This window comes from Pongo pygmaeus, chromosome 9, assembly GCF_028885625.2.
Source record: "Pongo pygmaeus isolate AG05252 chromosome 9, NHGRI_mPonPyg2-v2.0_pri, whole genome shotgun sequence".
Lineage (NCBI taxonomy): Eukaryota > Metazoa > Chordata > Mammalia > Primates > Hominidae > Pongo > Pongo pygmaeus.
Window position 1 is genome coordinate 23,818,381 of NC_072382.2, and position 25,857 is coordinate 23,844,237.

Sequence of the window (25,857 nt, forward strand, 5' to 3'; positions counted from 1 at the left end):
AAGAAAGAGAAATAGTCTTTATAAGTGAGAGACCAACGAAAGAAGAATGCAAAAAAAAAAAAAAAAATTCCTAAAGTTCTCTACTTACTCTCAAGTGCTGAAAAGCATGTATACTATATGGAAGTTCTAGAATTTTAGTACAATCAGGTTGCTCAGGGTCTGGAGGGACAGGAGATTCTGTGTCTATATAATCTTCAGGACTAAAATCAAAAAGAAGCAATGAATGAATAAAAGATGAGATAAACAATACTTTATTTATTTATTTAGAGAAAGGGTCTCATTCTGTTGCCCAGGCTGGAGTACAGTGGCATGATCACAGCTCACTGCAGCCTTGATCTCCTAGTCTCAAGCGATCCTCTCATCTCAGCCTTCCAAGCAGCTGGGACAACAGGCATGTACCACCACAATCAGTTAATTTTTTTTACTTTTTGTTGAGACAGGTCTCACTATGTCGCCCAGGGTAGTCCTGAACTCCTGGCCTCAAGTGATCCTCCCATCTTGGACTCCCAAAGTGCTGGGATTACAGGCGTAAACCACTGCGCTCAGTCAATAATACTTTAAGAAATGTCAAATTTTCCCCATGTTCTCATAGCATCTCAACTTTACACAATTGTTAGTCAATATTCATACCTTTTCACATAGCTGCCATGAAGAGTCAAACATTTTGGGAGTTCAAATTAAAGTCAATCACAGAGAAAATAGTAGATAGGTCACAGAATAAGATCACGGACTTTTTAATAACTAATACAACTGCTCAGTTGTTTCTAGAAATGTTAAACCGATTTATACTTCCACTGACAGTCTCTCTACATTTTACCAGTTACTATTTTTTTGATATGCTTTCCATTTTGGTAGATGAAACTATCTAAATGTTTTCATTTGTACTTTTTTGATAATTTCTGAGAAATTTTTTTCCATGTTTATTGGCCATAGGTAGTTTTTGTTAATTTTTTTAACTACAAATTGTTCAATTTTATTTTTTTCTTTTTATTTTTTAATTTTTATTTATTTATTTATCTTTTATTTTTTATTTTTTTTGAGACGGCGTCTTGCTCTGTCGCCCAGGCTGGAGTGCAGTGGCGCCATCTCGGCTCACTGCAAGCTCTGCCTCCCGGGTTCACGCCATTCTCCTGCCTCAGCCTCCTGAGTAGCTGGGACTACAGGTGCCCGCCACCATGCCTGGCTAATTTGTTTTGCATTTTTAGTAGAGACGGGGTTTCACCGTGTTAGCCAGGATGGTCTCGATCTCCTGACCTCGTGATCTGTCCGCCTAGGCCTCCCAAAGTGCTGGGATTACAGGCGTGAGCCACCACGACCAGCCTTTTTTTTAAGAGACAGGGTCTCACTCTGACACCCAGCCTGGAGTCTGGGCTAGGGTAGAGTGGCACCATCATAGCTCACTGTAACCTTGAATTCTTGGGATCAAGCGATCCTCTCAGTTTAGCCTCCTCAGTAGCTACAACTATAAGTGCACACCACCATGCCTGGCTAATTTTTAACAATTTTTTTGTAGAGACGGGGTCTCGCTATATTGCCCAGCCTGGTCTCAAACTCCTGGCTGTTGGCAATCTTCCCACCTTGGCCTCACAAAGTACTGGGATTATAGGTATGAGGCACCACGCCCAGCCAAGTTGTTCCATTTTCTACTGTGGTGTTAAATATTTTAAATTAATTTATAAGAATTCTACATGTAATATGTATTTTGAACTTTAAAATTCTAAAACTCATCTGTGATTGAAGCTTACTCTTACTACAGAAATAATTTCTTACTAATTTGAGAAAGGAAATGTTTGAAAAAGCAATTTTATTTTTGGAAAGAGAACTTCTTTACCTGATGTCTTTGCTCTCCAAAGTTATGTATGTGCCATCATATAGATCCAGGTCCCCTAAGGGCACCTTGGCTTTGATGCAGTCTGGGTCTTCTTTATTATGTCTCTGTTCCAGTCCTGTGTCTCTGTCCTCATTCTCTTCTATGTGAATTTTTTGAGCAACTAATTGTTTCTGTTGAGAAGAAAGTAACAACAGAATGGATTCTTCTAATATTTTAGTCTAACTACCATTGAAGAGAAAGGGGAATCTGAGTTGAAGAAGTCAGAATCCTCTATGTAGGAAGACAAGACAAGAATTCTGAAAATGCCCTTAGTTAACTTAGTCAACATACACAAGCTTCTCAAAAAAGATGTCCACATACAGAAAGTAACAAAACACAACATTTATCATACTGGCACACATGTGCCTTCATAATATGATTTCTGACTACCCATGAAGCACATCTACTAACTTAACTTTACTGGCACAAAATGGCTCTGCAGTGAAAACAAACCTGTCAGGTTGTTTCAATCCTTCAAGACATAGTACATGTTGCTATTGGTACCTGGGTATTCCAGTTAATTCCTGTCACCCATAAAATATCTATTTTTTCAAATGTACAGACAAATAACACAAATATCCACATTTTCACCACCCATATCTATCATATGCCAATATTTTATCTCCCCCCACCCGCCCTTTTTTTTTTGAGACAGTGTCTTGCTGTCACCCAGGCTGGAGTGCTGCAGTGGTGCGATCACAGCTCACTGCAGCCTCGACCTCCTGGGCTCAAGCGATCCTCTCACCTCAGCCTCCCAAGTATCTGGGACTACAGGCATGTGCCACATGCCCAGTTAATTTTTTTTTTTTTTTTTTTTTGAGACAGGGTCTCAGTTTGTCACTCAGGCTGAGTGCAGTAGTGCGATCACAGCTTACTGCAACCTCAAACTCCAGGGCTCAGGGGATCCTCCTGCCTCAGCCCCCCAAGTAGCTGGGAATACAGGTGCACACCACCATGTCTGGCTAATTTTTTTTTTTTTTTTTCCCCATACAGATGGGGTTTTGCCATGTTGCCCAGGCTGGTCTCAAACTCCTGAGTGCAAGGAATCCACTCGCCTTGGCCTCACAGAGTACTGGGATTACAGGCTTCAGCCACCATGCCTGGCCAACTTTTCTATTTTTTATAGAAATGGAGTCTCACTATGTTGCCCACGCTGGTCTCAAATTCCTCGGCTCAAGCAATCTTCCCACCCTGGCCTCCCAAAGTGTTGGGACTACCGGCATAAGACACCATGCCCAGCTCAGATTTTTTTTTTAAAAGAAAAAAAAAAGGGAGTTCAAGGTATTCTTTAATGTCTTCTGAATCTCTAATTTCTTATAATTAATCTGAATTTATGTGTCATTTCCATGTATATTTTTATAAAATATTACACTACCCTTACTCTCCTAAAATATTACTTTCATTATATGTGTATCCAAAATCAAAACACAACATTGCTTTGCAAGTTTTAAAATTTTATATAAATGGTATCATACTTAATGTATCTACAACTTAAAAAAAAAAGTATGTATGTTTTTGAGATTTATCTACATTAGTCAGGATAGCTCTAAATTTTTCATTTAAATGGATGTATAAATATGTATCCATTTTCCTGTAAACATTTATGTTGCTTCTTTAAAAAAAACTTTCTTTGCTATTAAAAATGCTACTATATTCTTATAAATGTCTCCTTGTACACGTGAAAAATTCTAGCAAGGGCAGAAATATGGGGGTCATATGGGATGCACATTTTCAGTTTTATATAGACGTGTCAATCTGCTTTTCACAGTGATTATAACAATTAGAATTGTCCCAGTAGATCATAACACCTATATCCCCAGAATCTTAGCAATGTTTGGTTTTGTCATACTTTTTAACTTATGCCAATCAAATAGGTATGAAACATTATTTTGTTATATTTATTATGGTAGTAGACTATGTTATTGTGATAGACTGTATTACTATTCACTAATATCCTGCCCCCCCTTACAAGATGATACATCACTGTTTTGCTGGACTCAGGCTTGGGCAACATGACTTGCTTTGGCCAATGTAACATAAGTCCCATGTGACCCTTTTATAGGAAAGCTTTTATAGAGTTAGTATGTGCTTCACCATGTTCTTTCTTTTTCCCTCAGCTACTGAGAATGCCAATATTACAGACAGTGGCTGCTCTGTCGGCCTAGGTCCTGTCTTATGGATCACAGTGACATGGTACAGATCCCCAACAGAGCCCCGAATCATCACTTAGCATGACCTTATTGTTTATGCCATTAAGATTTTCGGGGTTATTATTAATGGGGACAGAGCCTATGATCTGTTTCCAATTATTCCCTCCACACTTTTCATGGAGTTATGCTATCCTGCCCTACTGACTTCAAGGCATGGCCACATGACTTGCTTTGGCCAATGGAATGTGAGTAGAGATGGTGTATGTCACTTCTCAGTAGAAACTTTAACCAGGCTTATATTATTTGGTTGTTCTTCCTTGAGCCTTCACTTTCCTTCATGAGAACAGCACTGAGGTTCTGCGGGCTATTTGTTGCCAATGCAAAAGCTGACTAATACACTATAAAATATGGACTATATCAACTAATAGAATAATATTTAATAAGATTGAACATATTTTCATATGTTTATGAGATATTTTGTGAATTGACTGTTTAAGTTTGCTTATTTTTTCCCCCAATAGGTTTTCTTCTTTAAAAAACTGATTTGTAGGATTGGCGTGGTGGCTTGTGCCTATAATCTTAGCATTTTGGGAGTCCGAGCCTAGAGAATCACTTGAGTTCAGGAGTTTGAAACCAGCCTGGCAATACTGCGAGACCCCATCCCTACGAAACAAATAAAAAGTTAGCCAAGTGTGGTGGTGGTGCTTGCCTGTAGTCCTAGCTACTGGAGAAGCTGAGGTAGGAGGACTGCTTGAGCCCAGGCAATGAGGTTACAGCCCAGGCAATGAGGTTACAGTGAGCAATGATCATCCTACCTGCTTTCCAGCTGGGGCAAGAGTGAGACCCTGTCTCACAAAAATGAATAAATAAATAAATACATACATACGTAAGAAATTAATCTATAGAAATTTATGGAAAAAGTAATTCTATAAACTCATCCTCTGAGTTATATGCATGGCAAGTATCGGCTTTTAGTTTGTAGCTTATCTTTTAATTTTGTCATTTGAAGAAAAACTTTAATTATAAGGTGGGCAACTTTATCAACTGTTTTCTTAATTGTTTGTACTTTGTTTTATTTAAGAAATCCTTCACAAACCTGAGATCGTAATTACATCAATCAACTACAGTCAAGTACCACATGAAGATGTTTTTGGTTAATAATGGACCCCAGTGGTGGTCTCATAAGATTATAATACCACATTTTTACGTACCTTTTTTATGCTTAGATATACAAATACTTACCATTATGTTACAATGGCCTATAGTATTCAGTACAGTAACATGTTATACAGGCTTTATCACCTAGGTTTGTGTAAGTACACTCTATGATGTTCCCACAATGGTGAAATCCCCTAACCACACATTTCTCAGAGCATATTCCTGACGTTAAGCAATGCATGATTGTCTACCAATTTTTTTTTTTAGTAAAAAGTTTCACTTTTCATACTTAGATTTTTAAACTGTATAGGAATTTTTTTTTTTTTTGTACATTGAAAGGTATTTTTTTCCCACATGGACAATCAATTTCCTAATATCATTTATAAAAAGTCTATCCTTTCCCCATTTATTCAATCAATTTTTATATTTCATGTTTTCTAAAACCTTACATTATACCTAAGTTTTCAAACTTATTGGTCTAGTTTTTGTAGTATTAATAATTATGTCTTTAGTTTAAAAAATCTTTATCTGATATCTGCTTTTTCATCACTAACATTTCTTTTTTTCTGTCATTTCTCTTTTTTTCTGGTAAGCCTTGATGCTAGAGTTTGGTTTATTTTTTAAATAAACAATACTGTTTTCTTGAGACTGTTTAATTTCTTATGTTATTTATGTTATTATTTCCATATTTATATTAGGCTATTTTAGTTATTTGGTTTATTATGTTTTCTAACTTGTGTTGAATATTTAACTCATTTCTTTTCAGTCTTTTTTTTTTTTTTTTTTCTTTTTAAAGACAAGCTCTTGCTATGCTGTCCTGTCTGGACTCAAACTCCTAGGCTCAAGCAATCTTCCCGCTTCAGCCTCCCAAGTAGCTGGGATTACAAATGTGAGTTACTGTGCCATTTATTTTAATAAATGCATTTTTCTATAAATTCATATCTAAATATATCTAAGCTTCATTTCAGGATTTTTGAAATGAAGTGTTCTCACCATAGTCTAAAGTTTTGTGATTTTTCTCTTTAAACCATGGGTGATTAAGAATGCCTTCAAGATTTTCAAAAATTTGTGTTTTCTCTCTTTTTTCCTGGGCATGTGTATTTTATTTCTTTTAACTTAATTGCACTGTGATCAGAGAACATGTTATGCATGATAACAAAACTTTGTAAATTATTACCTTTATATGCTGGTAGTGGTCAATTCTGGTAAATATTCTACATTGAAAACACTGTAGGTTCTCTTTGTTCAATTTAGGGCATACTCGCTCCCTCTATCTCTTTTTCTATGTCCCACTGCACACATCTACATATAGATATATATAGATCCAAAGGTGTTACCTCCTGTATTTTATAGTATTTTTGTTGGACTTATCAGTTTCTGATAAAGATCTGCAAAATCGCTTCCTCTGGTTGACTTTTCATGTAATTCTGTCAGTTTTTGCTGTCTTGATATAAACATACTCACATCCATGAGGCCGAGCTGTTAGGTACATACAAGTATATATTATATTTTTTGGTAGGTTGTTAGCAAGTAGTATCTGTCTATTAATTATTTTAGGCTCTTATTTTGCCTGAGACAGGCCCACTGTTCTTTATCACTGTAAATCTAAAATTCTGAAAACCTAAAGCTTTAAAAAAATTTTTTGCATTAAAATTCACATGGCAACAAAACCTGATTGAAAGCCATTTTACAGTCTTTATGCTCTTACCACGCATGGTCATACACATCACTAAAGAAATATTAATGTATCTGATTGTAGAGTTTGAAACAGCCCTGAGAGAAGTAGATTTGTGCCCATCACATTTCTTTTTTTTGTTTTGTTTTTTGAGACCTGGTTTTGGTATGTAACCCAGGCTGCTGGAGTGCAGTGGTGTGGTGCAATCTCAGCTCACTGCAACCTCCGCATCCCTGGCTCAGGTGATCCTGCCACCTCCGCCTCCCAAGTAGCTGGGACTATAGGTACACACCACCTTGCTGGCTAATTTTTCTATTTTTGGTAGAAACAGCATTTCTCCATGCTGCCCAGGTTGGTCTCAAATTCCCGGGCTCAAGCAATCTGCCTGCCTCGACCCCCCAGAGTGCTGGGATTACAGGCGTGAGCCACTGTGCCTGGCCTAACATTTCTAAAATTAAAAAACCAAAACAAGAAACCATATTCTTAAACATATATATAGCCCCAATGATTTCAAATAAGGAACTGTGAACTTGTATAAATACATCCATATCACCCTTCTTTTGCTTAGCATTTGCATAGTAGATACTTTTTCTATGTTCTCTCCTCTCCTCCTACATCCTCTTTTTTTATTTGTAAGTTTGGTAACTATAGATTTCTTTTTTTTTTTTTGAGACAGGGTCTCACTCTGTCACCCATGCTGGAGTGTGGTGGTACTATCATAGCTCACTGTAACCTCAAACTCCTGGGCTCATGCAATTCTCCTGCCTCAGCCTCCCCAGTAGCTAGGACTACAGGTGCCTGCCACCATGCCCAGCTAATTTCAAAATTATTTTGTAGAGACAGGGTCTTAAACTTCTGGTCTCAAGCAATCCTCCTGCCTTAGCCTCCCAAAGTACTAGGATTACAGGTGTGGGCCACTACACCTGGCCTGCATGTCTATTATGTTAGTGCTTGCCCCTACTTTTTTTTGTTTTTGGTTTTCGTCAGTAAATATTTCAGTATGTTTTGAAAAGAAAAGCCTCTTTTGTAAAAAAATAAAACCACCACACCACTATCCCATGTAAAAAATAGTAATTCCTTAATATCAAATATTCAGACTGCATCCAAATTCCCAATTGTTTCTTCTCTTTTAAAAATATAGTTTGTGGCCGGGCACGGTGGCTTCCGCCTGTAATCCCAGCCAGCACTTTGGGAGGCCAAGGTGGGCGGATCCACCTGAGGTCAAGAGTTCAAGGCCAGCCTGGTCAACATGATGAAACCCCATCTCTACTAAAAAAAAAAAAAAAAATTAGCCGGGCGTGGTGGCACATGCCTGTAATCCCAGCCACTTGGGAGGCTGAGGCAGGAGAATCGCTTGAACCCCAGGAGGCGGAGGCTGCAGTAAGTTGAGATTGTGCCATCGCACTCCAGCCTGGGGGACAAGAGCAAGACTTCATCTCAAAAAAAAAATAAAAAAATAAAAAAATATATAGTTTGTTTGAATCAGAATTCAATACAGTCCATACACACCGCTATTGGTTGATTTGTCTCTTACATCTCTTTTAATCTACTGGATACCACTCTCTTTCTCTCCCCCACTCCCTTGTAATTTATTTGTTAAAGAAACTGGGGCCAGACATGGTGGCTCATGCCTATAATCCCAGCACTTTGGGAGCCCAAGGTGGGAGGACTGCTTGAGCGCAGGAGTTTGAAATCAGCCTTAGGCAATAAAGTGAGACGCTGTCTCTACAAAAAATAAAAAAAATAGCTGGGCATTGTGTACGCCTGTGGTCCCAGCTACACAGGAGGCTGAGGCAGGAAGACAGCCTGAGCCCAGGAAGTTGAAGCTGCAGTGAGCCGTGTTCATGCCACTGCACTCCAGCCTAGATGACAGAGCAAGACCCTGTCTCAAAAAAAAAAAAAAAAAAAAAAAAGAAAAAAGAAAAAAGGAAATTGGATTGTTTGTTCTGTAGAGTTTGCCACTCTAGGGGAGTTTGCTGACTAGGTCCTCAAGGTTCACTGAACATGTTCCTCTATTTTCTGTATTTCCTGAATATTGACAGCAGGATCTAGAGTAATAATCTTTTTGTGTCATGGACTTCTTTGGCAGTCTGATGAAGCCTATAAATCTCTTCTCAGAATAATCTTTTAAATATATATAATGTAAGAGATAGAATGACAAAGGAAACCAATTACATTGAATAACAAATTATATTGTAGTTTGATTATTTTTTGGCAAGACTACTTAAAAAGTAGCAAGCAACATCCTTAAGTTTTTAATATATTTGCCAATAAATTTTCCCATAGGATTTTAATTTATTCAGTTATTTTTATCTTTTGAACATGACAAACAGTCTAACATGCTTTAATCATTGAACATGCTCCAACCCAACTATATATTATTAATTTTATCTAGTTTGACCTTAGAGAGCCCAATAAGTAAATAAATTTAGCAACTTTTTCATCAATGTTTTTAACTTATCATTAGACATTCTATGAACTTCCACTAGGTTTACTTTTCTTCTTGCAGAAATACATCCTTAATGTTTTTTTCAGCTGAAGTGAGGGTCTCTGGTTAGTACTGCCTTTGTATGTCAGAAATTACTTTGCCCTCATTCTTAAATGATAGTTTAAAAGAATATAGAATTTCAGCAGAATTGATTTTCCCTTACCCTTCACTGTCTTCTGTTATCTAAGATGTTCATATAGTTGTCACTACTTGGTAGATAAACTGTTTTATCTAGTCTCATGGCTTTAAGTCTATCTCAAATTTCTATCTTGAGCCTGTATCTTTCCCCTTGAGTTTGCACTAGAAGAACCAACTGCCCACGTGATGTCCATTCTTGAATGCCTGATAGGCATTTCAAACGTTAACATTTCAAAGCCAAACTCCTCCCCAATCTTCTACTTCCTTCAGTCTTCTTTATCTCAGCTAATATCAACTTCAACCTTGCAATCACTCAGGTCAGAAACCCTGAAGTATTTCTTCACGCCCTGTCTCATCCCCTTCTTTCCAATCATTCCATGACCATCATCTAGGTCTCATAGTTTTGTGGTTGTTTCCAGGTTCTATCCAGTTACCAAGCTCAGAATCAGACCTTCCACTTTTGGTTTCGAGTTCCTATCCCAAATATTCTACCCTAAAATGATATTCAGGAAACTTAAGATGTAATTATTGAACTACTGGATGATTCAGTTCCTTTTTTTGGTTATCAGGATTAGTCTTTCTGTTTTTGATATGTTTTCTTTTGTTGTTATTATTATTATTATTTTTGCAAGGCTCTTTCTATGAGCAGAATGGCTCCATCCCAGTCTTCAAGCAGTAAGTCTCGTTCTGTTCCTACATCTTGCATGGAATATTGTCAGCTCCCTTAACTCCACAGTGCTGCATATCAGACACTATAGTCTGCTCCTGGCCCTGGAGCCCAAAAGGTCAGTAGCTTTGGCCACATTCCCAATTTAGTGCTTCTCCTCATTTCTGGTTTATGGAGATGCTTATACTACTTTCAAGCCTGCCTACATTTTATTTTGGTTTATATTTTTATATTTTACCTGGCATTGCTATGCATATGAAGCAGAAGCTTCACAGTATAAGTATAAACAAAAATAGAAGTTTATACTTAGTATAAGTATAAACTCCTACACTACTTTAACCAAAAATTGGTGGAGTCAGTATTTTTCATTTCATTTTCACTGACTTAATAAATGGCACTTTCTTCCTATATATCCTCTAATTTAAATCTCTTTCTCTTTATATAATACTGCCTCCCAAAAAAGATAGCAATAAACATATACAATGTGTCTATATACCTGAAAACAAAACAAAACAAAAAACCATTTTCTGCACCATTGCATCTTTCTGAACACTGGGTTTAAATAAAAATAGATCATGCTTCCAAGCATGAAGCACTATAAGGATACCTATTGTCTAATTCCTAGTATTGATAAAAATCAACATTTCCAAATTTACAAGTGATAAAACCAGCAGGAACAAGGTGAGAAACTATTTTTACAATGTTGAGGTATTCAAGTTCTAGAAACACTCTAAATATACCACTAATTAGGCAGAGCTGGTTACCATGTGCTAAAGTCTTCTCTCTCTTAATTCACAGATTTTTCTAAAAGTACATATTTATAACTATTTGTAGACATATGTATGTTGATAAATATACTAAATGTATGTAAATGAAATTCAGGACTTTTACATAACAAGAAAATACATGCCAACTTGGCTTAACAGGTATGCCAGCTTTTGGCCAGGTGCGGTGACTCATGCCTGTAATCCCAGCACTTTGGGAGGCCGAGGTGGGCAGATCACCTGAGGTCACGAGTTTCAGACCAGCCTGGCCAACATGGCAAAAGCCATCTCTACTAAAAGCACAAAAATTAGCTGGGTGTGATGGCGGGTGCCTGTAATCCCAGCTACTCAGGAGGCTGAGGCAGGAGAATCGCTTGAACCAGGGAGGTGGAGGTGGCAGTGAGCCAAGATCATGCCACTGCACTCCAGCCTGGCCGACAAGAGCGAGACTTCGACTCAAAAAACAAAACAAAACAAAAAACAGGTATGCCAGCTTTTAAGTCAAGAGATACAGCTTTTGTTTCTGGTTCTGCCATATCTTGCTTTGTGAAGTCACGCAATTCATTGTCTTTAGGTCTAATTGTTTCCTTGCCTCTAAAATGAGGACGATCTTATGATTCCTTCTAATTCTCAAATACTCCGATTCTACTCTTATTATTATTCCCATTAGTTTTTTTTTCTCATTTTGCAATCTGATTTAATGTTTCTACATCTTACAGTTTCTTTACAATTTAGATTCAATTTACACTGTAACTTTAAAGCAGAGATTTCAAGAGAAAAAAAACCCTAGTTTTTCAAATAACAAATACTGTTTGCTATTAAGGAAAATCAATTTATGGAAATATGTTAGAGAAAAGGAAAACTGATGTTTATTTTAAAAAAGTCAGATTTTATTAGCACTAATAATAACTAATGTACCTCGAGCTTTCAAGGTACAAGGTGATTAATGTTTTTCATGTCAACCATAAGAAAGCATAATCGGAAGACATTAGTTTTTACTACCTGAGAATAAACAATAATTACATTTTTAGGCTATTAAAACCTTTCTGTCTTTTCATATTTTACCCAAATTATTCTAGGACTATCTTCAGAGATTATATCATTTTCATATTTGATGGAAAAAACTTAAAAACACAGAAATTCTGTTCAAAGATAAATGAGTTTTAAGAATCACGCATATACCCAGGCTAGAGTAGTCTGTTTTTCTTACTACTACTCAAATATCACTTTGATAAAATGATTAAAAAACACACACACACACACACACACACACACACATTGCAGGTAGTATATTCCCGCAAAAGTCAGAAGACTCAGACTTAAAAAATAATATGCTTTAGCTTTTCTTTGAACACAATGGCTCCTGTGAAATGCAACAAGCATCAGCTGCATCTCACAATGCCCAGTTGCCTCACCTCTAATTCTTTGAGGTAGTTAACTGTTGTTTCTTGTCTCATTAATATGACTAGGTCATGAGGATGCTTCAAGTTCATTGGTGAATCCACCTGCAAGCAAGCAATAAATAAATAAAGCTTGGATTTCATTAATGCTGGTTTGGATTAACAAAGTCATTAATATGCTTTAAATGACTGTTCATTCACCATTGTAATCAGCGTTACTCCTCAGCAAAACTCAAGGAGTATTTCAAAGTGGTCACATGTAAATGTTAGCAAAGGGAATGACAAGTGCAACAGTTGTCCTGTGAACTCCAACTTGGAAGAACAAGCATTCAAAGTACATATGCTGACTTTACAGGTGATATAATAGCAAAGAAGAGAAGTATTTGGCAGTGATTGATAAAGTAACTTCCTTAAATGATGTTTCATGCCTGTAATACTAAAAAATGAATTGTCTTGTTTTGATAGCACATTTCATATCTGAATAGGCTTGGAAGTGATAAAAGGAAAATATTAAATGTACCTCTTTTTGAAAGCTATTTGTAGAAGTCATAAATCAAAGATAATATAAAATAACCTTGAGATTTATTACTTATTGCTCATGTTCTCTGGATCAACAAATCAAACAATTATGTTGAAGCTGTAGAAAAAATGAACACTCATATACTGGTAGCTGGCTTATAAATGTGTTCTCATTGTTTGGAGTGTCATTTGACAACATATATCAAAATATTACAACTGCATAACCTTTGAGCAAAAGAAAGTCTAGGAAACTATCCTACAGACATTGTTCAATAAGTAGGCAAGGATACACATAAGGATGCTCACTACAACATTTGTAGCTGCAAAAGGACAATCAGAAACAACCTAAGTCAACCAATAAAGTGACAGAGAGACCCACTGTCCAATGGAATGGGATACAGGAAAAAATGTTAAAGCTACTGCCAGTGACCAGAGTATAAGAGCTTTACATAAGGAAGCAGGAGGAAGTGCTTAATTTACAACTCTGTCCAGACATCAAGAGATAGCTATTTAGTACCTGACTCTATAGGTATTTTTAAGTGAGATTTTTAGAAAAAATAAAATTGGGGGAGGGAAGGAACTGTGGAAGTGTGACAGTCCCATTCCAAAATGCCTAACCAAGGCTGGGCGCGGTGGCTCATGCCTGTAATCCCAGCACTTTGGGAGGCCGAGGCAGGTGGATCACCTGAGGTTGAAAGTTTGAGACCAGCCTGCCCAACATGGTGAAACCTCATCTCTATTAAAAATATAAAAATTAGCCGGCATGGTGGCGCAGGACTGTAGTCCCGGCTACTCAGGAGGCTAAGGTAGGAGAATCGCTTGAACCCGGGAGGCGGAGGCTGCTGTGAGCTGAGATTGCGCCAATGCACTTCAGCCTGGACAACAGAGAGAGGCTCTGTCTCAAAAAAACAAAAAACAAAACAAAACAAAACCAAAAAACAAAATGCCTAACCAGTCTGTTTACCTGATATTTGAAGAATCGCAAGAAAGAAAAAATGAGATAAATGAAGACTGAAAGAACTATTTAAAGCATAATCTTAGCTTTAGATTAAAAAGTTACTAGATAACAAAGTTTAATAATATTTCGATAGCATAGATCTGGTCAACATTCAATTGTGAGGAAGTACTTATCATTTCCTTGAAGCTTTTAGTTCAGCAAAGATACAGAGGAGGCATAAAGATAAAATTATTAGCAGAAGGAAGGGAGTTCACTGACAGCTGTGTTTCTCTTTTTGAGATGACAGCAAATGGCAAAGATCTTTGCCAGATAAAAGTTGACTGCAGAAGACTTACAGCCTCACATACATGTTTTCTGAGGTACTTTCAAGTTCTTAAATTTTAAGATGTATGACAATTGTCTTTGGGAAATGTTAATGTGAATTTCTCACTTCTCAAATACTTCTCCTCCTTAGAAGATTATCAGAGTATGTTTGACAAGTTTGTAAATACAGTTATATGCCAAATAACATTTCAGTCAATGGCAGACTGCATATGTGATGGTGGTTCCATGAGATTATAATACTGTAGTTTTTTTTTTTTTTTTTTTTTTTAGACGGAATCTTACTCTGTCTCCTGGGCTGGAGTGCAGTGGTGTGATCTCGACTCACTGCAACCTCCGCCTCCCTGGTTCAAGCGATTCTCCCGCCTTAGCCTCCAGAGTAGCTGGGATTACAGGCGTCCGCCACTACGCCCAGCTAAGTTTTTGTATTTTTAGTAGAGATGGAGTTTCACCATGTTGGCCAGTCTGGTCTCAAACTCCTGACCTCGTGATTCGCCCGCCTCGGCCCCCAAAGTGCTGGGATACAGGCATGAGCCACCGCGCCCAACCTAATACTGTATTTTTACTGTGCCTTTTCTATGTTTAGATACACAAATACCATTGTGTTACAACTGCCTACAGTACCATAACATGCTGTACAAGTTTGTAGCCTAGGTGTCTAGTAGGCTGTACAGTCTAGGTATGGGTAAGTATACTCTATGATGTTTGCACAAGGCTGAAACCACCTGACACATTTCTCAGAACACATCCCCATTTTTAAGCAATGCATGAACATGTTACAACATCCATTCAACCAATAAATGTTTATTAAGCTTCTATAAGCCAGGCCCACTATGAGTCAATGTTTAGAGTCTATGTACTCCTGTGTCATATACAACGTGTAAAAGAATGGTAATATGCCTTCAAAGTCTTCAGCATTGAAAAGAGGCTGCTATAAGTCCAGAAGCAAAAAGGAGACAGGAATTAGAGAGAGGTAGGTTAAAAAGGACATAATGAACACACAAGATCTCAAAGCACTTTATGGCTTTTTCACAAAGGATAAACAACCCTACAAACTTCCACTGCTGCAGAGAACAATAAATGATGCAAATAATAACCTGAATTGTAAAGAAAAATTAGAATCATTTTCACTTACTTTAAGGAGGTGAAGAAATTATGAAAAGTATTTTAGAGAAAAATTTAAACTACAGGGAAAACCTGATCAAGTATCTGGAAATTAGGCTCCATGGAATTCTATTATTCAGAATGATTCATTCTCTGAGTTCCAAGTAAACAAAATTTCACTGTTACTGTAGCAATTTATTATAATAAAGAAAATGACAAGCCATATAAGGCAATTCAATTTCATTTTCCTTTGAATACATTATATAAGTACAAGTTGAATATTCCTAATCTGAAAATCCGAAATCTGAAATGCTCCAAAATCCGATACTTTTGAGTTCACTGGAGCATTTCGGATTTTGCATTTTCAGGTTAGGGATACTCAACCTGTACATGTATCCAATTATATATAACATGAGTAAATATTTTACTCCTATCAAATTATTTTCATGTTATTTGTTGCTTTAATTAACCAAGATATTGTTAATATCTACACCTCCAATCTGGAACCCTATCTCAACAAATTCAGTAAGTTCACATGGTAACATGGAAATATCACTCACTATATGAGGGTAATTATTTCACTGCCAAATCAGATTAAGGGTGAACATTTTAAACTTAACCAATCTAAGAGTATAAACATTTTTGATGTCCTACAAAAACCAAGTTTGAGTCAATCACTTTTTAATTATTCTTTATGGCAGAAAACTGAACATTTCAGTGTAACATTAATTCAAGCTCTCATGTGCAACTTATTCTTCATATATACTGAACACTTTCACTGTTTTTTTTTAAATGGTATTCATCTAAGTACACGAAAGCAACATGGGAAACTCACTCTTCTCCAAATAGAAATGAATATAATCTTAAATTATGCCATTCTCATTTAAAGTTTTTCCCCTTAAGTTAGAAACTAGGGACAAAATAATTTTAATATTTTAATTCAGAATTATAGTTATTTAAATATTAAGACAATATGAAGGAAAACATAAATCAAAATCTTCAAAGTTGCCAAGATTTTGCCTCTATGTAAAACCTGAAATGGTTCTGTTTAGTGAGTATTTGTAGTGTTTGCTATCCAATATCCATAAGTCCCCCCTGTGGCAAAAGCACCTCACTTGCTTCCTTCCCCATATGGGAAGCCGTTGTCAGAGAATTCCTTTCCCTTGGTCATGGTGATTATTTCTGAGATACTACTCCAGTAAGGTCAGTTGGTACTAAAGACACTCTAATCCAGAACTTTGAGCTATTGGTAACTAGCCTTCTTGTATCTACATGGGGCCTGAGAATGGGGATGAAGAAGCAAAGAAACAGAAACAGAAAAACCGATCCTTGTTATACTGTTTGAGTCCTGAATCAAACTGTATCTGCAGCCCTTACAATTTGCCCAAACATTCCAATGAAAACTTTACAATACAGAAAGTATTGATGTGTTATTTCTCAACTTCCACCTGATTTTCACCTGTGTCCCTCTGCCTAGGGCATTTTATTACTATTGTGGCTCTTTTAAGAGCCTCTGTGCCTTTGCACACACTGCTTCCTCTACCTGGAATGCACTTCTATCCATGTGCTGTATATGAAGGCCAAATGACATTTCTTTTGTGAAGACATCCTTCTCTTGAGCACTCATAGCACTTTATATACACTTCTGTAATAGCATTTATTATATTGTTTAATTACTATATGTCTGTCTCTCCAAAACATTTTTGATCATAATCACAGCTGGTTTAAATTTAAATACATATAGATCATTCAAAATCCAGGTACCAATTTTTGCTACATACAGGTATCTATTTTTTTCAACTTTTATTTTAGGTTTGGGGGGTATGTGTGCACTTATGTTAAATGGGTAAATTGTGTGTCACTGATGTTTGGTGTATAAATGATCCCATTACCCAGGTAGTGAGCATAATACCTTATAGTTTTTCAACTCTTCACCCTTTAGTAGTCCCCAGCGTCTACTGTTCCCATCTTTATGACCACGAGTACTCAATATTTAGCTCCCACTTACAAGAACATGCAGTATTTGCTTTTTGGTTTATGCATTAATTTACTTAGGATAATGGCCTCTAGCTACATCTGTGTTATTGCAAAGGACATAATTTCAGTCTTTTTTGCAGCTGCATAGTATTCCATGATGTATATGTACTACATTTTCTTTATTCGTCCATGGTTAATGGGCACCTAAGTTGATTTCACGTCTTTGTTATTGTGAATAGCACTGTGATGAACATAGGAGTACACATGTCTTTATGGTAGAAAGACTTATTTTTCTTTGGGTATATAATCAGTACAGGAACTGCTGGATCAAATGGTAGTTCTGTTTTTTTTGAGAAATCTCCACAGGGGCTGAACTAATTTACATTCCCATCAACTGTGTATAAGCCTTCCATTTTCTCTATAGCCTTGCCAACATCTTTTTTTTTTTGGTCTTTTTAATAATAGTCATTCTGACTGGTGTGAGGTAGTATCTTATTGTGGTTTTGATTTGCACTTCTCTAGTGATTAGTGACGTTGAGCATTTTTTCATATTTGTTGGCTGCATGTATGTCTTCTTTTGAGAAGTGCCTGTTCGTGTTGCCTGCCCATTTTCTAATGGAGTTGTTTTTTGCTTGTTGAGTTAAGTTCCTTATAGATTCTGGATATCAGATCTTTGTTGGATGCATAGTTTGAGAATAGTTTCTCCCATTCTATATGTTTACTCTGTTGATAGTTTCTTTTGCTGTGCAGAAGCTTTTTAGTTTAATTAGGTCCCACTTGTCCATTTCTGGTTTGTTGCAATTGCTTTTGGGGTCTTAGTCATAAATTCTTTGCCCAGGCCTATGTCCAGAATGATATTTCCTGGGTTTTCTGCTAGGATTTTTTTTAGTTTTATTTCTTATATTTAAGTCTCTAATCCATCTTCAGTTAATTTCTGTATACGGTGAAAGGTAGGGATATAGTTTCATACTTCTGCATATGGCTAGCCAGTCATCCCAGCACCATTTATTGAATAGGGGGTGCTTTCCCACAAAATTTTTTTTATGTATTTCTTTTTCTACCTTCAGTATGTAACTTGCTTTCAGGTATATGCTAGGCATATTAATACTGTTAATTGTTTGAGGACAGTATCTGTTAGATACTCTGCCACATTTACTAGATACTCCAACTCCCTCTGCTAAAGCACTACCATTCACTGATGACTATTTGGAAAAAAAGGTGAGGTGGCTAAGGCACCAGAGATCAGAAACAAAACATGCATCTGACCAGTCTATGACTAGCTGTATGGCTTTAAACAGATCATCTTCCCTGCCTGGGCTTCTGTTTCTTCATCTATAAACTGAAGGGACGCAAGCAAATGATTTCTAAAATTCCTTTTAATTTTCAAATCCTACTTCTATAAAAGACTTAACGTTACCATAAAAGTATCACATTTTTACTAGCCAGACCCATACCCCCAAAATAGTCTCATATTCAAATATATGAAATTATCATCCTTTCAATTTGCCCATATAAATTTGTACTCACTCTGGGCAGGAATATTTTCCAAAGCTGTAGTTAAAAGCTTCTTTTAGGGCTGGGTGTGGTGGTTCACGCCTGTAATTCCAGCATTTTGGGAAGCTGAGGCGGGCGGATCATGAGGTCAGGAGATTGAGACTATCCTGGCTAACACGGTGAAACCTCATCTCTACTAAAAATACAAAAAATTAGCCAGGCGTGGTGGTGGGAGCCTGTAGTTCCAGCTACTTGGGAGGCTGAGGCAGGAGAATGGCATGAACCTGGGCGGTGGAGCTTGCAGTGAGCAGAGATTGCGCCACTGTGCTCCAGCCTGGGCGACAGATCGAGACTCTGTCTCAAAAAAAAAAAAAAGCTTCTTTTAAACTGTCAATTTGTCTAATTAAACCAAGGTTCTAATTAGCAGTGGCTACTTCTGAGCAGTTATGTTGTTCATGGCAAAATCAGCCCTCTTTATCCTTAAGCTACTTAATACTAACAAAAGATTTTTTAGAATTATAAACTAAATATATTTTACTGTAAAAACAAACACAGTACCATATAGACAATATGAAGGAGAAAATAAAAATTACTTGAAATTTTACTTTCAGAGATATCTGCTGTTAGATATATATCATGTCAGGATAACTTCTATATACATACACAAACACACAGAGCTTTGTAGGTAAATATTTTCACAAAAACAGGATAATAATATATCTACTATATTATTTCCTTCCTCTCTCTATTCCTCTCTACACTTTGTCAGATCTCCCAGTAAATACAGACCTATGTCAATATTTTCAGTGGTTAATATTATTTACCCAGGTTCCTAACTAAAATTCGGGTTTTTGGTTATTCTCCCTTTTTAACAATATTACAATGAATATCCTATACTAAAACTTTTGGCTGTGTGCAGCGGCTCACACCTGTAATCCCAGCACTTTGGCAGGCTGAGGTGGGTGGATCACCTAAGGTCAGGAGTTCAAGACTAGCCTGTCCAACATGGTGAAACCCCATCTCTATTAAAACTACAAAAATCAGCGGGGCGTAGTGGCACATGCTTGTAATCCCAGCTACTTGGGAGGCTGAGGCAGGAGAATCGCTTGAATCTGGGAGGTGAAGGTTGTAGTGAGCCAGGCACTCCAGCCTGGTCAATAAGAGTGAAACTCTGTCTCAAAAATAAATAAATAAATAAATATATAAAAATAAAAATAAAAATAAAAATAAAAATAAATTAGCTGGGTGTGGTGGTAGGTACCTGTAATACCAGCTACTCGGGAGGCTGAGGCAGGAGAATCGCTTGAACCCAGGAAGTGGAGGTTGCAGTGAAAGGAGATCATGCCATTGCACTCCAGCCTGGGCGACAAGAGTGGCTCCTTCTCAAAAAAAAAAAAAAAAAACCCACGAACCTTTTTAGACAGCTATCAGATTATTTCTTTCCTGTAACAGAAAGAAAACTGTCAGGTTAAAGGAACTTTTTTTTCGGCATTTGTAAATTTACAGTTTTTGCTAGCTTTTCTTCAGAACAGTTGAATCAACTTAAATTCCTAACAACAGTGACTGAGTTCCTACACATCCTTAGGAATGCAGAAATAAGGGTGAATATATACATTTTTTTCTCTCTTTTTTGTTTAAAGATATAGATAGGGTCTTGCTCTGTCACCAAGGCTAGAGTGGAGTGGTGTGATCATAGTTCACCGTAACCTTGAATTCCTGTGCTCAAGCAATCCTCCCACCTCAGCCTCCGCAGTAACTGGGACTACAGGTGAGCTGCTGCATCAGGCCATGAATACATTTCAGTCTCTTCCTTGGCCATATGTATTTCTTTTGTGTATGTGATATTGTAAAATATATATTTGGTCTTCTACCCCACCCACCTTTTCTTGGCATACAACTCCTAAAATCCTTAGACTCTCCAAAGTGCTGTCTTTTTGTAGAGTAGTGAGTTGACTGATGGCTGGCCGCCCCTAGGTAGTTTCAGGATCAGGGCAGGTCCCTGGAAAGACTAAGGCATGATTAGGACTTTCAGCCCCACCCCTCAACCTCTGGTGAGAGAAGAGGGGCTGAAGGTTAAGTTGATCATCAATGGCCAATGGTTTACTCAATCATGCCCATGTAATAAAGCCTCCATAAAACCCCAAAAGGACTGGGTTCAGGAGATTCCAGAAAGCCAAACATGTGGAAGTTCCCGGAGAGGGCATGGAAGTTCTACACCCTTTGCCCCATACGTCACCCTGTGCATCTCTTCATCTGTGTCTTTTCTAATATAATAAACCAGTAAATATAAGTAAGTTTCCTTGAGTTCTGTGAGCCACTCTGGCAAATTAATTGAACCCAAAGAGGCAGCTGTGGGAGCCCCAACTTGAAGCTGGTTGGTTAGAAGAGGCTGGGACTGAATGGGGTGGGAGGAATCTTATGGCACTGAGCTCTTGACCTGTAGGATCTGATGCCACCGCCAGGTAGACAATGTCAGAAGTGAATTGGAAGCCATCTAGCCGGTGACAGCTGCAGAACTGACTGCTTGCTTGTTGGTGGTGTCAGAAACATGTTGTAAGAGAACAGTGGAAGAAACTGAGATGTTTTTTCCATTCACGGTGTACTTATAAAAAATCTCACCTGAGTGTGATGGTTCACACCTGTTATCTTAGCACTTTGGGAGGCCAAAGAAGAAAGATCACCTGAGATCAGGAGTTCAAGACCTCCCTCCCCTCCCCAAACAACATAGCAAAACCCCATCTCTACAAAACAATTTTTAAAAGTAGCTGGGTGTGGTGGCACATGCCTGTTTTAGCTACTTGAGAGACTGAGGTGGGAGAACCACTTGAGGAGTTTGAGGCTGCAATGAGCCATGATCGTGCCACTGCACTGCAGACTGGACAACAGAGACTCCATCTTAAAACAAACAAACAAACAAACAACTTGCTGCCTCTCTTTAACTATCTGACAGTTTACATATTATAAGAATGTGGTTTCTAGTTGATATGACTCTACGTGATTATTCTCTTCTTGTTTGTGTTTGCTAACTTTTTCTACAGTGAACATGTATTATTTAAATTTATAAAGTGTTCTTTTTTTTAATGTGCTATCCACAAGTCATGTTGTTAACACTGAAACTTTAGAACACTACGTAACATGTTTTATCTTTTTTTTTTTTTTTTCTTAAACAAACTGTAATGACAAATATAAGCTTAGGTCTGAGGAAGAATCTTGTATTTTTCCCTCATGTATTCACTTATGGAGAAAAAAAATTCCTCTCACAGAAAAGGACCAAGGTAGAACACCTCAAAAATGCAACATCTTTTGTATTTTCTTGCTCCTTACCTTTCTTCCCTCAGATTTTTACCCTTATCACAAATCTAGCTCAAACTTATTATCAAATGACTGCCTAAGGGACCCTTCTGTTTGTGATCCCTGCCAGGCTACTATGGTGGCAAGCAAGATGAGTTTCACAGGGATGGAATGACGCAGGCAGAAAGTCTGTTGCTCCACTTCTCATGGAATTATCTCTTTAGGATTCAAGTCTAACCATCATGGGCTTGCATCTTCTTTGAGGTTTAGAGAAGTACAGCTTCACAAAAATAGTAGCCCAGCTTCCACTCTTGAGAGAGATACACATGGGCTCCTGGCTATAACTGTCAAAACAAATGTGTAATATAAACAGATCTTTTACTAGAAACATTTCATTGTATGAGATCGAGAAAACTATAATAATGAACTGCCAAGATTTGGAAATATATTTGTTAATTATGACTTTCTGAAGCTAGAGTACTTGTACAGTATTTTTGAAAAATCAGACGCTGGCTGCGGTGGCTCAAGTCTATAATCCCAGCACTTTGGGAGGCCAAGGTGGAAGAACTCCTGAGGTCAGGAGTTCGAGACCAGCCTGGCCAACATGGTGAAACCCCGTCTCTACTAAAAATACAACAATTAGCCAGGTGTGGTAGCATGTGCCTGTAGTCCCAGCTACTCGAGAGGCTGAGGCAGGAGAATCACTTGAACCTGGGAGGCAGAGGTTGCAGTGAAATAAGATTGCACCACTGTACTCCAGCCTGGGTGACAGAGCGAGACTCCGTTTCAAAAAAAAAAAAAAAGAAATTAGAAACCAATTTTAATCTCATAGGATATCAAGTCATCAAAGTAAAAAACAAACTTTAAATAAATGAAAATGCTAAACCTTGACTATCATCTGAATTTCCACGGCCTTATATCCCTGTTTTCTAAAGTTTTACCCTCAACTGGATTTTACCTTCTCATTTTCACAGTTCCTGAAATATACAAATGTATCTTTACAGTTGTAAATTTACATAAAATAACCTAGGTATGGGACACATATTGCACAGTTGTTATCTAGATTTGAACATCTATAGTGTTGCCGTCAATTTTATGAGAATATTCGTGTCTGCAAACAATCACCATTCTCCTAATTGACAAGCAAGTTAGTAACCATTTTCAACATGAACCACAAAGGAGTAACTTCTTACAATAGTGCTACCAGTCCACATTTTCTAATTCATGTCACCAGGGCATATACAAATAGCATAATTAATAAAGTAGAACATTTGCAATTCTAAAAGGAAGGTAAGTGAAAAGCTGGATCAAGACACAACAGTCATGGCTCAAACAGATGCTGTTTTACATAAAAGTAGTTAGAACAAGAGATGATATGTGAAAAGAGACCTGAAAGGAGAGAGAGGCTGAGCTGTGATGCCATCTGCAGAGGAAGAAGCAAGGACAAAGGTCCAAAGGCAGAATCAAGCTTGGTGGTTTGAAGAACATCCCGAGGGCTGGTATGGCTGAGGCAGAGCACACTACACCACACAAGGAAGAAAGTGGTGTCTGAGGCTGGAGGAGTAGACAGGGGCCAGGTTCTAGACCTTACAGGACCTTGTAGGCCATAAGGAAAACTCCAGATTTTAATCTAAGTATGACGGGAAACTACTGAAGATTTTCTGATGTTCTTTGTTTCCCTCCTATACCAAAGGGAGTGACATAACCAGCTGTGCTTTTTAAGAGATTACTTTGGCAGCTCTGGAGATAACAGATCTAGGGGACAAAAGTAGAAGCAAGGAGACCAGGTAGGAAGCCACTGCATAGGTTCTGCAAAGAGATGAAGACAGTATTGACTAGAGTTACAGAAATGGAGGTGGAAAGACATGGCTGGATTCAGGAAACATTCTGGTAGTAGGGCTGACAAGTTATTGCTAGGTTGGGTTTGAAATTTGAGAAAGAGTCAAGAAGATACCAAAATTTTGGACCTGGGCAATTTTGTGAATGGGGGAAGATCAGGTGTGGTGGGGTAGAAAATCAAGAGTTGAGTTTAGGACATGATGTATTTGTGATGACAGCTAAATGGTGATGTTCAGTAGGCAGCTGGATATATGAGTCTGAAGTTCAGGAAGAAGTTGAAACTGCACATAAGATTTGAGAGTCTTTAGAATATAAATGGTACTTTATGCCCCGAGACTGCAAAAGATCATCTGGTGAACATATGTACAGAGGGAACAAAAGGGGCACACCAACATCTAAGACTCATCAAGAAAAGGCGAATTCAGCAGTAGAGAATCAGAAGTCAGGGCCAGGGATTGAGAAGAAAAACCAGGAATATGTGTTGGCTCTTCCGTATGCTAATGCATGTAAGAGCTATTACAGGTGTAAAAAGTTGCTTAGTTGCACACATTCTCTCTCCCTTACTCAGTGTTTCCTCAATGTATACTATGTGTCAGCCACTCTTTTAGGTAAGCATGTAAGAAAATAGCTGAATAAGATATGAAGACAAATGCTGGGCTGCTAAGAACTTAAGATTAGTGAGAACTGAGCATAGGCTCTGGGTATCTTGACAAGAGTTGTAGGGATGAAGGATGAATTGGAGGGGGCTTAAAAAAGGAAGAGAGAGGAGACTCCATGAGCACAAATAACTCTTTTAGGGTGTCTGTCTGTAAAAGAGACACACACACACACACACACACACACACACACACATTCCTGTTTTCACTTCTGCTATCAAGGAGTACAGCTGAGACGCAGGTTTTAGCTTACACCCTGCTCCTTAACATTTTGGAATGCAAAGTTGTTCTAATTTTTGACGTGAGCAGCTCGCGAGCCCTCTTATTTATTCTTCACTATCAGAGCGCCTTCTGTTTACTTTCACCAGAGTGGCTTCTAAACCGCAACAACTGCTGAACCCCACAGCTGGTTCTAATCCCTCCTCAACAGTGCAGCTGCCATTTCTCATCTACCTCGCCTCTGTTTTTTCTGATTATTTTCTTCTGCTTATCTTTTTCATTGTCTCTTGTTGCCCCATACTTTTTGCTTTTTGATGCCTGCGCATTAAAGCTGACCTTTTAGATATATCTAAACTGGTACAAAGACAGCGAGGATGATTTCCCTTGCATAACACAGCATGACTACAGTAGATAAGCAGGAATGATCTCTGAAATTATGGCTCTTCACACCTACTGTGCACCTTTTCTGAGGGCCTACGGGCTGATTCAATAACGCGTGACTCAAAGCTTTAAAGACATGGAAGTCAGAGGCTTCTTTCAGGCTTAGTCCCCAGATGACTAAGATATTACTGAATACTATAAGGATTCATTGAGAAATGTCTAGTGTGGCATTTACCTAAGTAGGCAGGCCCAACATAGTATGGTAGATCCTTTCATAAAGGAATTCAGGATGCTATGGAAGAACATAGAACAGCTTACTCAAATTTGGGCATACCAGAAGCTTCACTGAGAAAATGATGTTTATATTATGATGAGTATGACTCAGCTAGACTCGAGTGTTGGGGAAGAACAACATGTGCAAAGGCCCAGAAGAAGTAAGAACACGGCATATTTGGGGATGCTCACAAAAGCTAAGTCAGACGGCCGTGTGTGTTATTCTAGGGTTAGGGTGCGGTACTCAAGGATGACCAGAGATAAGGCTAGAGAGGAAGGGCCAGGTCACATAAGATATGTTCGAGAATCTGTCTCCCTCCCCGCCACCAAAACCTTGTCAATAGAAAGAGTTTGGACCATGACCTGGGATATGCACCAAACTATTAAAGGTAGCTTTCCCTGGGGAGTGAGAGTGCACAGAGGTGGAGGGATTTCACTTTATTACTTTAAATATTCCCATGCTGGCATGGTGGATGTTTATTTTTACAATGCCATGCATTATTTCTGAATTCAGT

General features: G+C 37.9%; 1 protein-coding gene across 3 annotated transcripts in view; it reads right to left on the reverse strand.

Annotated features, from left to right (window-relative positions):
* TTC17 (tetratricopeptide repeat domain 17) overlaps positions 1-25,857 on the reverse strand; it is a 137,861-nt gene that overhangs the window by 103,570 nt on the left and 8,434 nt on the right. For all 3 annotated transcript variants that reach the window (XM_054441666.2, XM_054441668.2, XM_054441669.2), the window contains exons 2-4: positions 12,326-12,415; positions 1,832-2,001; positions 89-200 (exon numbers count right to left, since the gene is read on the reverse strand). In XM_054441666.2, the coding sequence (XP_054297641.1) occupies positions 89-200; positions 1,832-2,001; positions 12,326-12,415 (372 nt within the window). The remainder of the gene's footprint in view (positions 1-88; positions 201-1,831; positions 2,002-12,325; positions 12,416-25,857) is intronic.